We start from the raw sequence: 15,963 nt of genomic DNA on the forward strand, positions 1-15,963 counted from the left end.
TTCAGAGGCCCTAAACTATGTTCATTAGAAAACGTTCCCCTGGAATGACGCTGAACTCACACACGAGTTGAGACTGTGGTAGGAAACTGTCAAGGTGCTCAGGGTGAACATGCAGACTCCGCAGAGACGCTGCGGAACTGAACCGATGTTACTGTGCTGGAAGTTGAGTAGAAAAATGGAGGCAGGTGCTTAAAGCTCCTCACCAGGTGTGTGTCGGACCTTCTTCTCCCCGGGAGGCGTTCCTCAGGCCGGCGAGCGCCGCGCTTCACAGGCTCCCGGCGCCCTCGCCGCACATTGTGCTGCTGTCAACACGTTCCCGGGTCGTCGTCACTCATCCTCAGCCCGGCGCTCGCAGGAGGCGATCGTGTTGATAACGGGCCGCTGTTGCACTAAACTGCGCATCATCGTTTTCTTTTTTTTTTTTTTTTTTTTTTTTTTTTCTTTTGCGGAGAGGAAGTGGTGCGGAGGGGCTGGGTCAAAGCCGTTATCACCCTATCATATCTCTGACAGCTACCTGTCAAAATTGGGTCGCGAGAAGAGATGCAAGGATATCCTGCGATGCTGACGAAGCCGAATCCACCTCTCTTTCTCTCTCTTTTCTCCTTTCCGTCTGTCTGTCTTATTTTGCATTGTTAATTTTTTACTGCAATCCAGCGTAATAGGAATGATGATGATAGCAAGGATAAAAAAAGAAAAAACACACACACACAGTGGGGGGAAGCGGGGAGGAGGCGGGGGTGTGTGTCTCAGAACCGGGGTGTTTCTAAAGAAACTGAAAAGCTTATGAACTGTCAGCGTTCTGTCAGGGAGGAAAACAGTGAGGCCCGTGAACTCGTTTGATGTGTTTGACTTTGCACGGCGTTCGCACATTCGAGCGAGGGGGGGCGGGGCGGGGCGGGGGGGGGGGGGGGGGGGGGGGGGGGGCGAGGGACAATGAGAGACAGACAGCGGACGGAAAGAGAAAGGAGGATGGGGAGTGTTGTGCTGTGCTGTGCGGCGATGTGTGGAGGGGCTGGCTCTCAACACACCTTCCGTTTGTCTCCAGATGTCGGGGAGGACCTGGCGAAGGCGGCGGGCAGCGCTCCGCCGCCGCTGTCCCAGCAGCACCGCGAGCGCGGCGGCCTGGCCTCCTCCTCCAAGGACTGTCCCTACTGCGGCAAGACCTTCCGCACCTCCCACCACCTCAAAGTGCACCTGCGCATACACACAGGTCAGTACGTGAGCCCACACACACACAGACACACACACACACACACACACACACACACACCGCCGGGCGGCGCTTCCCGCTCAGATTAAACATTTATCCTTCCTCCTGCAAAATTCACTCCACTCCTTGTACTGACATTTCTTCTGGGGCCAGACTGACATATTGGCTTATGAATGTTGGCCTAATCACATATTGGAGTCGATCTCCCTTTGATATGATGGATAGGATGCAGATGAATTGATTGCATATTAGTTTTGTCAATGAGTGGAGTGCGTCGCCAGACTCTGAAAATGAGGAAAGAAAGAAATCTACAAGCCCAAGTACCTCGCTTCAGAAGTAAGTGCACAGATGGTCACACTTTCCAAATCGCAGCATCGCAGTGTCCCGAAAATTAAACCGTACCATAAAAGCCCGGCGATCCCAGTCCGGCACTCACACGCACGCCGCAGTCCTCACCTCAGTCATGATCCCGCTCGCTCCGCACGCCGCTCAATACCACGAGCGGCGGCGCTTTCCGTGCCGTCCGGCTCATCGGCCGTCCGGCTGGACCGCACTTCCTGCTCCGATGGACATCAGACCCAATCCAGGAACCCCCCCCCCCCTCCAAACACACACACACACACACACACACACACACAGACACACACACACACACACACACACACTGTCCCTCATTTAGGCTTATGGCCATTGTTATTCCGTTTCTTTCCTACTCATCATTTCTTTGAGCTCTAATTAACACAACAAGGGTTCAGTGTCCTGCGATGACATCACTCAGAGGGCAATTTCACACTCTCTAACTCTCAATAACTTTCCCGGCAAAACAAAGGCGGCCTGTGCACAGTTCAGGGATATGCGTGAGATGGTGTGCCTCCTAGATTAAGCTTTATTTTTTTCAGTCAAGCGTCCCAAACCCCTTTGAGCTGGACGCTCTCAGGCCAAACATCTCGCCAACCTGCGGGCCACACACACACACACACACACACACACTCAGCTCAGTGATGTCCCCTGGTCGCTGCCGGGAGGTTAAGGCTGCCGTCAGAGTAATGATGTGGACAGTGGCCAGGGTTCTAACCCTTCTCCGAGCGAGGAACGCCCCGCTGAACATCCAGGTTAAAGTCACAGTGAGACCGTGAAGAGGACACCTCCCAACAAGGACGGGCGCCTCTGCGCGAGTCCGTCTCGGGGGGGGGGGGGGTCGTGCATCTCCACAGGAGGAAGAACCGTGATGTTTGGACGCCTCAGCATTAAAGGACCCTGCAGCAGCTCAGTGAGCTCTGACCTTCCTGTGGAATTGCTTCTTAGTTAAAAACACTGCTTTAGTCTTCTATACGCCCGCGTCAAGCTATAGATGGAGTTTCTGTACCTGCTATCAGCTGGATGTAGGATCTGTGAATTGGACTGAAACATATCCGGTCTGGTTCGTCCTCGCACACGTTAACCAGTCCCCATCAGGTCACTTTCAGGCGTCCCTGGCCGCCGTGGAGGATGTGCGGACGCTTTCCAGAGGGCATCTGTTATCTGCTGGAGAGAGTTATGTCTGCGGAGAGCGTGGGGCTATAGTAAGGATCCCCACGAGGCTCATATTTTACCGAGGAGGAAGTGGAAACCTCAGCGCGGGCCTGGAGTCAGGGAGGGAAATAATGAATTACAAACACTCACATCACTGCAAATGAAGGGGTTTTGGGGTTTTAGGTACTTTTATAACTTACTTTCTCACTTGTGCAATATCTACAATTTACTTTGACAATCTGAGTTTGTGTTGTCGTTTTGCAGCCAATAAGTTCATTATTCAAAGTGAGAAACATTACATTTGTTTGGCACAGTGGAATCCATATATGCTGTATTGACTGTGGGGGAAATGTGCTTCCAGCACCTATATTCTGTATTAATTGAATCAAACGTCTGTTATTGATAATGAAATAACTAATACTCCAAGGTTCGTTTCTGTACAAACGCTGCACATATTTTTGATAGCGGTTCAATTTCGCTCCCAGTTTGGGTATCAATCCTGACTCCGGTCTCCGTATTGGACGCCGCTCTGTGGAAAGGTAGAAAGTCAGACTTGTGTTTGGAGCTCGGTGCGCGGAGTGAAAAGTGGAAAACGGTAAGTGGGGATGTTGTCCTTTGCAGAGGAATGTATCTTTGGATGCGGGCCTATCTAAGCACAGCTTTAGTGTCGTCTCCACGTGGGGAGAGCAGAGGAAAGAGAAAAGCTTGATGCATCCCCAACATGTGGCCTTTAAATCATTCCTCTAACCTAATCATACCAGCTCCGCTGTGACATCCTGATTACATCCACTAGATGACTTTTACAGTGGCTAAAGATCCTCTCTGTGCTCTGGTGACAATGCAGGCAGAATCCACAGATGACAGCCGGAGCGCTCCTTCATCCTAATGCAATGTGAGTGACACAATGGAGTTGCTTACCGAGCCCGGTCGAGGCGGGCATTGTGCGCCGCGACGCCGAGATTAATGAGCGCCTAACGCCGGCTTGAAAGGAATGAAGTGAATTTAAATTTCTCCCAAAAGTTAAAGAGCTAATGTTACAGTATTAATTTCCTCTTGAACAGTGAGTGGGAAAATATCCATTAGCAAAATTAACCACAGTTTTCTAGGTAGCTAACATTGTGCGGCTGTGGCACTACAGTGTGGGGCCAGAGCTAATGAACACACTGCAGAGGGTGATATTTCATTATACAAATTAATGCTCACATTTTAATGGGAAAGTCACATAATGAATCTAGGCTTCAGTGACAGCAATTAGAGGCCCAGATTGTCCCCTTCTGGACAAGGCACTATTTAGCAGTAAGCAGCTGTGTGTAAAAAATAAAAAGGTCCTCGCTCTTGACAATAGCCACACATAACTTCAGGCGGGGCCGCATAACCAATAAGAGTCCCGGCTCACCTTTAAATGAGGGAGGGGGGGAGGGGGGGAGGATGAGAAAGAGGGGAGGCAGGACTTGCCCGTGTCACTTAACCTTAACCTAACCTTGTAATCAGGATGAATCAAGAGGGACCTGTGATCTCCCTCTCCATTCCTCTCGCCACCATTTCCCTCCTGATGCGTCTTTTCAACACACTTCCTCCTCTTTTCTCCTCTCGTTCTCTCACATGATTAGAAGCGGCGCCGCCGTCTAATGAAAGGAGAAGAGCCTGTTATATCACACACACATCCCCAGCCATCAATTCACCAAAATCAACGCACTGATCCACCTGACCGGCACAGTCTCCCTGCATGTGTCTGAACCGTAAAGCTGCAGAGCGATCAGAGCCGCATCAGGGAGATGAACCGCTGCAATGCATCGTGGATGAATCCCACCTAAAGACTGAGGCGTACCTGTGGATGCCTTCAGAAAAGCCTGAAAGTGTTTTAAAATGTTAGATTTAGCAAAACTGGGTGCTTTATTATCATTCTCTCACATTTCTACTGCAGATAAAATGAAGTTTTGGTATAAAATCAATTAGTTTCAGGCCCTTTTCTTCCTACTTCACTCAGCCTGTTATGCAATTTAATGTTTATTATATTCGTAAAATATTTTTTGGATTTTACAATTGGAATTATTTCCTCTCTCTTCATTTAGTTATTTATTCCTTATGTATTTTTTCAAAAAATGTGTCTCAATGAAGCAACACAGAATAGTTTTTAATTCATGAAATGTACATGTTTTGTGCTTTAGAAAGATTTCTCAAAGCTTTATGATAAAATATCAATTTTTTTAATAGTCTGTAGGAGTATTAAAAAGCATTTAATGCTGAGGGCATTGCAAGAGAAGAAAAAAGGTCCAATCACATCAATATCATTATTATTACTATTTAAACTCGATCAACTTATGGCTGAATTTATGTCAAAAACTGAATTTTTTTACTGATGACTTTTTTTTAATTTACCAAAATATATGCTATTCAACATCCTAAATATGACTTATGCTGTGAACAGTATGGATTCACAGTTTTCCATGTATTTGAAGAAGAAGTGATGCTATGCACTGTCCATCACAAATCATTAGTTTTCAGAAGAAAACGACAAATCAGTCATTTTATGCTATTTATCAATATTAATTTGGAGGAAAAAGGAAAAAAAAATATGGTCTGTAAGTGAAAGTGTGGCCACTAACAGTACAGGCTGTAGTATAATCTTCACAATAAGCAGAAAACCGTCTTGAAAAAGCTTAAAAATCCTCCTTCCATTCTCACAGCCACAGATAATATGGTCCTATAAGAAAACAAATCTCAACACTTTTCCTTTGTTTTTGTTTTTTTTTTCATTCTCTGTGCATCTCTGGTGTATTTTGAAGATATTGAACTGTTACTGTGCTACAAGCATTCTCCAGTCACCAGTAACTCAAGCACATTTCCTGCAAATGGAAAACCATCCCCTTAGCATGTCGCAGCTATTAAGGCCTTTAATTGCCCCTCTGCACAGGTCTGGGGGGTTTTTCTACCCTGGCATCAGCGGTGTCGACTTGGAAGTGAAAACAAGATCACAAGATCAGGTTTTTAATTTGATTTACTGCATTAAAGATGTCGTTAAGGTCTATGCGTTTTCCAACGGGGGGTCCGGGACCCCTTTAGCTGTCCATCAGAAACCAAACAGGAGGTCGGGGGCCAAAATTAAACTTGGACACGTTCAGAAATCAGAGATCTAAAGATGTTTTATTCATCTATTTTTCACCTTTCTCAGGGTCAAAATGTTGAGCAAAGTGAAGGCAGGAAAAAAAAAAAGTTTCCTTCTTCTATTTTTAACTCCCATGTAGCAATTTCCTGGTTTTGTGGCGGCAGTGATCTGTCTTGTGGCTGGGAGGTTGTGCTGTTTGCGCTGATATCAATTAAAAGTGGATTAACGGGTACATAATGACCTTTAGCAGTAAATTGTGTGTAATGTTGCAAGGCAGGATACAGTATATTCCCCAGATGTCACACCAGGCCCCTGACGTATGATGGAGCAGATGTCTTAGCCAGTCCAAATGGCCCTCTAAGACACAAACACACACACACACACACACGCACACGCACGCAGGCTGACACGCATGCATAAACATGTGTTCACACACTTTCCAAATGGCACGCACACACACACACACACACACACACACGTACATAAACACGAGGAGATGCAGAAATGCACATGTTGTCTGTCTCGCTGGCTCCAGATATTTAAACGCTCGGGTTTAATGGAAAACCGGCATGAACTGATCACCCTCCCAGGGCATCGGTATTTATTTTTCAGTTCGCCTTCCTCTGTAAACACAAAAGGACGGTGTCAAACACACATCAGTCTGTGCTTTTCATTCTCATTTCAGATATGTAAATGGTACATTAATCTTTATTTCCCCCCCTCTTATCCCTCCTTCATGAGCATTAACAACCTCTTATAGGAAAGAAAAGACGGAGGACGGGGGGGGTGAAAAAAAAACATATCTGATCAGTCTAATTTCTGTCTAATTTGGCTCCTAGAATATCATTTTGTCCAGTTAGAGGAATTGAGAATGATCATTTGCATCAGGGACGTTTCCTTATTAAATCAGCTCTGAGCCTCTGTTCGGCAGCTCACAGGAGAAGCACTTATTGGGTTAAAAGCTCATCTCGTATGGTTTATTTTAAATATACTCTATACTTCACAGCCACTCCGGCGTAAGAGAAAAGATATCAAATCACTGTCTCTCCGTCTATAGCCGGGGTTATCTGAATCTCTGCATGCTCTCTTTTTCCCCCCGTCTTCTTTTTCTCTCTTCTCTCTTCGGCATTTCCACCTTCAATTTTCTTTTGTATAGCCTCCTATTCTTCCCTCTGCATGTATCAATATTCTATTGAGTTGGTGTTTGTGGCCCTTTATTTGAGAACTCTGCAGTAGGTCTGCAGATCGCAGAGTCTTTTTCTGGAATGGTGCCCTCTAAATAATGATAAATTACTTGAGCAGTATGCCATTTGCTAATTATATCCATGATTTACTACACAGCCCGACTTAAATCATTCAAACCAGCCTTGCGTAACAATGCCTTTTTTTCCACCTCTTTATAAAATGGTTTCCATGTGTATAATCTAAACATTTTACTGCCATATATTGTATATATGTATATATATATATAGAGAGAGAGAGAATGTGCATACAAAAGACTAGCAATCCACCGAACTCCCCCCTCCGCTTTTCACACAATCCCTCTGAAAGAAACATTCCACTCCAGGAACTTTTTATATGTGTATATATTTAAGAAAAAAAAGAGAGAGAGAAAGAAAAAAAGAATCAAGCTTAGCATTTTTCCCCTCTCTGCTCATTGTTTAATGAATCCAAATCTGGCTCACACTCCAAGCCTATTATAATTGCTCGCAGGATGTGTTCTATTTCAACATAAGTATCATTCCAATGGAAGATCCACTTCTGGCAGAATAATGCTGGTGTTACACCATTATCAAGAATATTCATGAATATGGATGTGCAGCATAAATAAACATATGCAAATGTTACACAACAGATTCACCCCTCTTTTACCATATTATAAATCACTTTGATCTGTGTATCCTGTAGTGAATCATATTGTTCTTTATCGTAGGGCTCCACTGCAACGAGCATGTGGCTCACATATGTCGCCAGTGTATTTCTTCTCCAGAGTTCCAGCGTCGGAGTGCATCGCGGCGTGCTCTGCAGCGAGTGTGGCGCTCGTTGATATTACGCCGCGGCTGATTTATGCTCCTCAAGATAAACTGCAAATAGGGAATGTCCGAGGAGTTGCACTCGCATCGCACAGGCGATGACAGCGAACAAGGCCAGAACAGAGGCAGCGATGACCCCGGGCAGACACACACACACACACACACACACACAGATGCACAGGAACACGCACCCAGACCCAGCCGCACCCTCGGCTCTCCGTGCACAACACAGATAGCATCGAGACAGTGTTGCTGTCAGCTGAAAATATTATCTCTTGTAGTGGACTGAAAGCACCATATGGTGAAATGTTTTTATGGTGTTGATATGAGTGATGGCTCACTTGGCGGAGCTGGATCGACCCACATTCAGATGCCTACTCCACATCCCGACTGGCACCCCAGCACAGACACACACACACACACACACACACACACACACACACACACACGCACACACACACGCACACATACGTGCACGTATTAAGTGGAGCCCAGCCGCTGACTGGCAAAGGAAAGACATGAAATTGTCGGTTGGATTCACAATCTTGTTCATTAACACCGTGTGTTGTAGTCTATTTCATTCTCTGCTTTTTGGTTGTTTTTTTTTTTTTTTTTTTTTTTTTTGTCTCGTCTGCTCCAGACTTCCTCCATTTTACTTTTTTTTTTTTTTTTTTTTTGGGTGGTGGTGGTGGTGGGGGAGGCTTTAAATTGTCTGAACTGTGATACCAGCTAAAAGTGAAAATATCCTCTTTTAGATAGTGCTTAATGAAATGCATATCTTTTTTTGTGAGTTCATTTGACCTAATTTCCTTTGTTCGGGGAGGTTACATGACCCTAGGGTCCACACTCCCTGCTCCAATAAATAGATTTTGATATCTCGTCAATGTAATAAGCAGGTTAATTATTCGCTGTTTTCTTTGTCTTTTCCCTTCTGTTTCTCTCTCTCTCTCGGCCTCTCAGGGGAGAAACCCTACCGGTGCCCTCATTGTGACTACGCTGGCACCCAGTCTGCCAGTTTGAAGTACCACCTGGAGCGCCACCACCGCGAGCGCCAGAACGGCTCCACTCCGTCAGGCCCCTCCTCCGGACACACGTCCGACCACAAGGATGACCACGGGAAGTCGGGCAGCGGCGTCTTCGCCCGACCCGATGTGCTCCGTAATGTTTTCAAGGGCATGCCTCCCAACCTTGACTTCAGGGCGGGCCCCTTGCTGCCGCACCAGTGGGCGTCGCCCGGCATGATGTCCTCGCACGACCGAGACCGCCGTTATGACTCCGCCCCTTCAGCTGAGAACATGAAGCCGGCAGACGGACCGTCTCCCATGGTCTCTGCAGCGGCTGACGGCCCCGCCAGCTTCTCTGACCTGAGCAGGGCTTACCAAAGCATGATGGGAAACGGAGTCCACTTTCAAGGTTCTCTTCAGGCCTTCATGGACAGTTTTGTCCTCAACTCAATGAAGAAGGACATGAAGGACAACCAGAGTCCGGTCCAGCTCCAGGCCCAGCGCTACCACGATAACGGTGAACCCAAAGCCAAGCGGGCGGTCACAGGAGACCAGGACAGAGAAGACAAGGCCGACGCCAAACCGGCCTCCGAACCCGGAAAACCCGGCGGCCAGTACGAACCCCTCGACCTGTCTGTGTCGGTCCGGCCGGAGTCTGCCTCGGGATCTCTCCCCGGCTCCTCGGTCACCATTCACGACAACGTGGCGTGGCACAGCTGCCTCTTCTGCTCCTTCTCCACCTCATCCCTGGAGCTCATGGCTCTGCACCTTCAAGCCAACCACATGGGAAAGGCCCAGCTGCAGCGGGCAGAACCGGGAAAAGAGCTCCAGCGGGAGGGTTCTCCCACCACCTCCGCCCTCCTCTCCTCCAACACCAAGAACTCCGGGCCAGCCAACGATAGAGATGGAGACAGAGATGGAGACAAACACCAGACTAGCTGGAACAATCACATGGACCAGCCGTACAACCCGTTCCAGAGCGACTTCTACAGGAGGTTCGGCGGCCTGTACGACGGATCTCCGAGGGCCAATCAGGCTCTTCAGGGGTACATAGACCAGGCAGAGCAGAACCTGGACCTCCCAAGCCAGGGATTTCCAGGAGCAGGGGAGGAGGACCAAATCATTGAAAGGAGCCCCTGTGGAAACGCCGAAGCTGAAAACATTGGATCAGATGAAGAAGTGGCTAAAGCCGGGGCCCACAGTAACAGTGAGACCCCGTCCGACACCCCCAAGAGGCAGCAGCCACAGAGCCACTCCGACGACGAGGAAGAGGAGGGAGGAGCGGCCGAAGAGGAGGAGGAAAAAGATGAGGACGGGCCAATGGACTTGGAGAGAGAGGAAGGAGGAAGTCCAGGATCAGACCACCTCCAGAATCATCCTAAACCTCTCCTGGACGACTCCCCTCTGCCTCCCAGGAGCAGCGGCGCTCTGGCCGCGTCGTCCTCCTCCGCCATGACGCCGATTCCTCTGGGCCAATCCCAGGGCCCCGCTCTGGAGAAGCAGTGGCAGCCGGGCCTCGGCCTCCTGTCCCCTGGAGGGCCGCCGGGGCTGCTGAAGGCCGAGCCGCAGACCCACCTGGAGCAGCAGATGAACATGCTGTCCGTCCTCCGGGCCTACAGCAACGACAGCCTCCCCACCTTCAACGGCCTGGGCGGCGGAGCCGGCGCAGCCAACCCCGGGGCCATGAAGAGGGCCGATGCTTCCGGTGAGTGTTTCTAACTTCTACTGCATCTGAAGCACACACACACACACACACACACACACACACACACACACACAGTCACATCAGCAGTAACCTGCTCACCGAAACTAGAAAACAATGAAACGCAAATTTAATTTCCCCAGCAGTACGCACACATAAACATGGAGCACACACAATACAAACACATATACGCTCTTTTCCTTTCTACCTGACACCCACAAAGGAATCCCAGACACTTACTAAATGTCTTGAGATTGGCTCTGAAGTGATTTCAGCCTTATTTCAAGCAGGTTTAGAAGCTATCAGCCTGGCGACTAGCAACAGATTAATCTTTATTACACGTTTATATTACTGGGTGTGCAGTGCCTCCCTCCCACTCCCCAGCATTGGGGGAATAACCCTGGATGAGTCAGAGCAGGACCTCAGCTCCCAGTGCCATCTCCTCCACATGTCTCTTAACTATCTTAGCTCTCATAAAGCCGGCTCCCAAAAGCCCATTACTTTATAAGACTCGTCGATCTATGACCCTGTGAAAAATGAACTGTCAACTTTCATGATTCGGCTAAGGTTATAGCTGCTCCTTGAGACTGAAGAAGGAAGTATTTTCCTCCACTCCTCTTCTCTCTCCCTCTCTCTCTCTCTGTTTTTTTTTTTTTTTTTTTACAATGCTCTTTGGCTATTTAGAGACGTCTGCTAGCCGCTGAGTGTCTCAACAGGAAAAACGTAAAGCCAAGTGTTGGTTTGTACACATGACCACGGCAGCAAACTCGTCTCTGGTGGTGTTCACTAAAAGCCTATCAACAATAAATCCTTCAAATTGAAAATTTAATAGGAGAGATAATCTTTTTTTTTTCCTTCGGTTACCACATAGATGCAATTTACCTACAGAATGCAAAGCTCACCAGGCACATAAAACCCCAGCAGCCCTCTCTAACAGTAAAAGAAAATATCTACTTGACAAGATGCAAGACTTTGCGAGGATTGGATCTCTTTCCATGCACTGATCAGCCATAACATTATGACCACTGAGAGGTGAAGTGAACATCATTGCACCACTTTAGGAATGGAAAGTGAGAGATGGGAAACTGTAGGAAACTGTCAAAAGTGATCAGTATCTATAAGCTCTGAAACATCTTTCTTATTGATAGACACTCCAATTCCTAACACCCCGGTGCCAGGTAGCTCAGCAGACATTCATGTATTAACATAATGAATCTACAAGAACCTTGTATGAACAGCTCTCATTCAGTTGGAGTTCAGTTTCCTGAATACATATGCTGGATTTCTACTCTGTATTCTGTGTGCAAACTGTGGCTCTGCTGTCATTGAGGGACATTTTAAAGAACATGTAACCTTCAATCTTTTATACACAAATGCATAAAAATCCCTTGAACTGACCTGGAAGGCATGGAAACAAAAATCAAACGTCTAAATTGATGAGTTAAAGAACACATGCTCCACATAGACCCTCAATAAGGAAGATATTTCACTTCAACTTATAGTCATGGACATTAAAAGAAATCTAAGTTTAAGTAATGCAGTGTTTGTTCACTCGGGGACAGTAATGAGTTCATCACTCAGCATTTTTCCTTTATTACTATGACTGTCTCAATCTGCTGCTTTCAGCTCATAGATTTCTCTGAAATAGAAACATTTTTACTCTTTAACTGTTATATTTGGGAATTTAATTCAATTCAGCTTGATTTATGTAGCACCAATTACAACACAGTCATTTCAAGGCTGCTTTTACAGAGAAAACCAAGGTTGCATATTGTGCCTTTGACAACTTAGCATCAATCTTGTCGTCAAGCTTAAAATAAATGATCACAGACCAGCTTTTTTGGTGTTGGAGGACTTGGAGCTACATGTTCTTTTGAGTATTTAAAACATCACCAGAATTAACAAAGAAAGTATTTTTAAGTATTAATTGAATATATAAAGTGAGATCTCATCTGCAAATATAGTGATACCCGTGGCCAAAATGAATGCACTGATGCACTGAGAGAGAGTGTGTGTGTGTGTGTGTGTGTGTGTGTGTGTGTGTGTGTGTGTGTGTGTGTGTGTGTGTGTGTGTGTGTTTCTGCAAAATCGACGAAATTTGAGTCTGAAGCGGCACAAAATGGCGACGGCATTTCAAAAGTTTAGTATGAGAGTAAATTCTCCCTCGCTGTTGTTAATACGAGTCGTGCTTCATGTGCTCCACTTGCGTGGTGAGATGAGAAATAATAGACACACTTGTTTCCTAGTAAAATGCACTATTATAGTCCCTTCTTTATGTGTCCACTTGTAAAACCCTTGTGCTGGTGCTGCTGCTGGTGGTGGTGGTGGTAGGAGGGGGGTCACTCGCAGCCTGAAGAGCAGGAGCCACACATTCCACTGTTATTGGGTGGGTGGGAGAAGGTGGGGGTGGCAAAGACGTCCGCAAAAACTCAATTCAGACCTGGGCGAAATGTGATTATCTGGAGTGGGTTTGCATTAGGTTTGTATGCAAATACAGCATAAATCATTAATATCGAAATTTTCCCCTGAATCTGCGGGAGCCGTTGTCGGGCACGCGTTGCACGTCTGGAGTGGCCGTCTCTTCATTAGTATGCCCGGAGGAAGGCGGGGGTGAAAAAAAAAACAGAGGGGTACAATGTGCATGAATCTGCTTGCACTCTGACACAGAAGAGCTCCACACACACACACGTGTATAAAGACCGGACCTGGGCCGTGTGTAGTATCAAACCACACCTTGCTGAAGCAGCCCAGGAATTGGCTTTATCAATAAATGTCATTAACGGCAGCCCCGGGGTCTGTGTAATCAGACGGGGTATCTGGTTACTGAGGTACAGTACGCTGTGTAAAGATTGATATGAACCCGCACCATTTGCTGTACTGTAGATGTGCTTAACACAATCAATACTTGGCTGCAGCGGAGACCTATCTATAGCCATGCATTATCAAACATGAAGTATTACATTATTCAAGCGCTGCTGTACATGCCACGGCCGCTCGCGAACATCGCTCCTCACGTCGTATTACTTACATTACCTCAACCCCCGCCCCCTCCCCACCTTCCCACCCCCTCGCTCATTTAATATATTAAATGCTAGACTGGGACCGGGGAAGGTTGAGATTGACACGCCGCAGAGGAAGTGTTGATAGGAGTGTTGGACGAGCGCGGCGGGGAGACGACGGCCGAGCTCTCAGCCTCTTACGGGAAGTTAGAGCGAAGGGAGAATCCGGCGTGCTCTCGGTTTACGAGTGCTTTAACGTGTGTGTTTCTGATGAAAAACCCTCGGAGAGTCACTTCTGCACACGCTGATGGGAGTGGGAATATCAGCTGAAGGCGAGACGATCCTGTTCACGTCCGCCAGCTCCAACCTTCACATCCAGGCCCATGGAATCTGATGCAGTGGAGGAAGAAGGCGTTTCTTTACTGTTATTCACATCGAGCACATCATTAATATATCACCAACAAAGAGCTTTGAGATAAACTTTGTTCATTTCTCTTTCTTTTTCGTTAATTGACATCTTCATATTACTTTTTTTCTTTCGAGAATTAATCTTTTCCAGCTATTTTTCAAAAGTCAGGTTCAGTTTTCATCAATATCTTGTAAATAATGAGTCGTCACTTCATTCACAAAGCCTACAACAGTCCTTTGAGGTAAAGAAGTCATTATTAGCTTTAATTAAGTTATCCTGATTAATTTTCACAACCTGTAGCTACAACCCGATAATGAAATCAGCTGATTTGAAATGTTGATTGCTGGTTGATATTTGTTTCTTTTTATCACCGTCGTCTCATTTTTGACAAAATAATACATGAAATGCTGATTAGAGATGAAGCACTGACTCCAGGTTTGACTGAAAAGTGATCATTTAAACAGCCACATGTAACAAACTCCAAATATTTGTGTTTTGATTTGTACAAAGAGATTCTGAAACTGTTCACATGTATTGATCCTTTTTCAAAACCTAATCTGAATCGTCTGCAGCGTATGAAGAATATAAGTGCCGTAGTCTGACCAGTGGAACAGGCCTTGGGCTCTTTCTGTGAGCTGTTCAGGGCCGTTAGTCTCAATGAACCAGTGTGACGAATGAAGGAACAGACCGGATTAAACCCTTTCCTGGACCTAATTAGGCCCGTGAGCCAGATGTTTCTCACCCGTTCAGATTAATCTAGAAGAGTTCAGAGAAGAGTAAAAGCTGACTCCTTCACTCGTTAATTTACCGTCCAGAAGCTTCTCAGGTTCGTCACTGAAGACACGAACACATTTAAAGCTTTAAGTGAAAATGCAAAACTTTTCTAGTGTTTCGGGAATCAGTTTAATGACAAAGCGTTCTGACTCTCCCACTGGCAGTGATCGGAGTGTATTGTTCTCTGCACACGAGTGTGTGTGGTTCCTTTACTAAAGCAGACAGCCCCAGCTGGCGGCCCGACCACGGCCATCCTGACAGCAGCGACTCATTGCCTCTGCCGTTTCAGTGTGGACAGACCCGGTTTTCAAAACGTTGCCATGTAAATAGGAAACTGTTCTGAAACGTAAACAGGAACTGAACTGGATGTTGGTTTCATAGCTTCACACTAAAGCAGGCGGTTTTGGTTTCCTGCACTCTGTGACCCTGAAGAACGTGAAGGGAAAAAGCCATACTTACAAAAAAAAAAGTTTTCTTCAAATTGAAGCAGATCTTTAAAAAAAGTGACAGAGATACGAGTTATCATAAAGAATAATTGACGTTGTCGACTTCTCCCCTATTTTCTGCACGTTTTTCGACTTTGTAATATACCAAAAAAATGCTAAGATCTCCACACTGCATCTACAAATGGAAATAATGAGTGAAGAAAGTCCTGAGTTCTGCTTTCGCCCCATGTCTCCTGGCTGCCCCCCCGCTGACCCCGCTGACCCCGCTGCCCCGCGTCTGGAGCATGCAGCTAATTGAGTGTGTGTGTGTGGTACTGTGAGCTGCAACAGGTGAGCGGCGGTTCGATGGCTGGTGTTTGAGCGAGTGTGTGTGTCGAGGCGTCATCCGAAGATCACGCGTGAAATGCACAGAGTGAGAGTCGCTGACGTTTCAACACATGTACGGAGTGTAGCGTAAGCCACTGCATTAAAGAAAGGCTGCAGTGTGTGTGTGTGTGTGTGTGTGTGTGTGTAACAGGTTCTGTAAAACACTGATGGTAATTAAAGACATATGGTGGGATTGGTGGACTCGCTGTGGAGCACAGATGTAGTGGATCACGGTTGGCATTACTGGTGTAATTTTCATTTTCTCTGGTTTAACTGTAAGAAAGGTAGGCAGTAACAAACACTGAACACACGCACACACACACACACACACACACACACACTGCTACATGCCAGTGCGACACAGATACAGTTACCTAAAGTGTTTGTTTGTATATGTACACA

The 15,963-nt window shown here is 46.5% G+C and overlaps 1 protein-coding gene across 6 annotated transcripts in view; it reads left to right on the top strand.

Annotated features, from left to right (window-relative positions):
- Positions 1-15,963, top strand: part of znf536 (zinc finger protein 536) — a 230,425-nt gene that overhangs the window by 156,624 nt on the left and 57,838 nt on the right. For all 6 annotated transcript variants that reach the window (XM_030090211.1, XM_030090202.1, XM_030090218.1 and 3 more), the window contains 2 exons: positions 1,046-1,210; positions 8,822-10,570. In XM_030090211.1, coding sequence (XP_029946071.1) covers positions 1,046-1,210; positions 8,822-10,570 — 1,914 coding nt within the window. The remainder of the gene's footprint in view (positions 1-1,045; positions 1,211-8,821; positions 10,571-15,963) is intronic.

This window comes from Salarias fasciatus, chromosome 1 (assembly GCF_902148845.1).
Source record: "Salarias fasciatus chromosome 1, fSalaFa1.1, whole genome shotgun sequence".
In the NCBI taxonomy this organism is placed as follows: Eukaryota; Metazoa; Chordata; class Actinopteri; order Blenniiformes; family Blenniidae; genus Salarias; species Salarias fasciatus.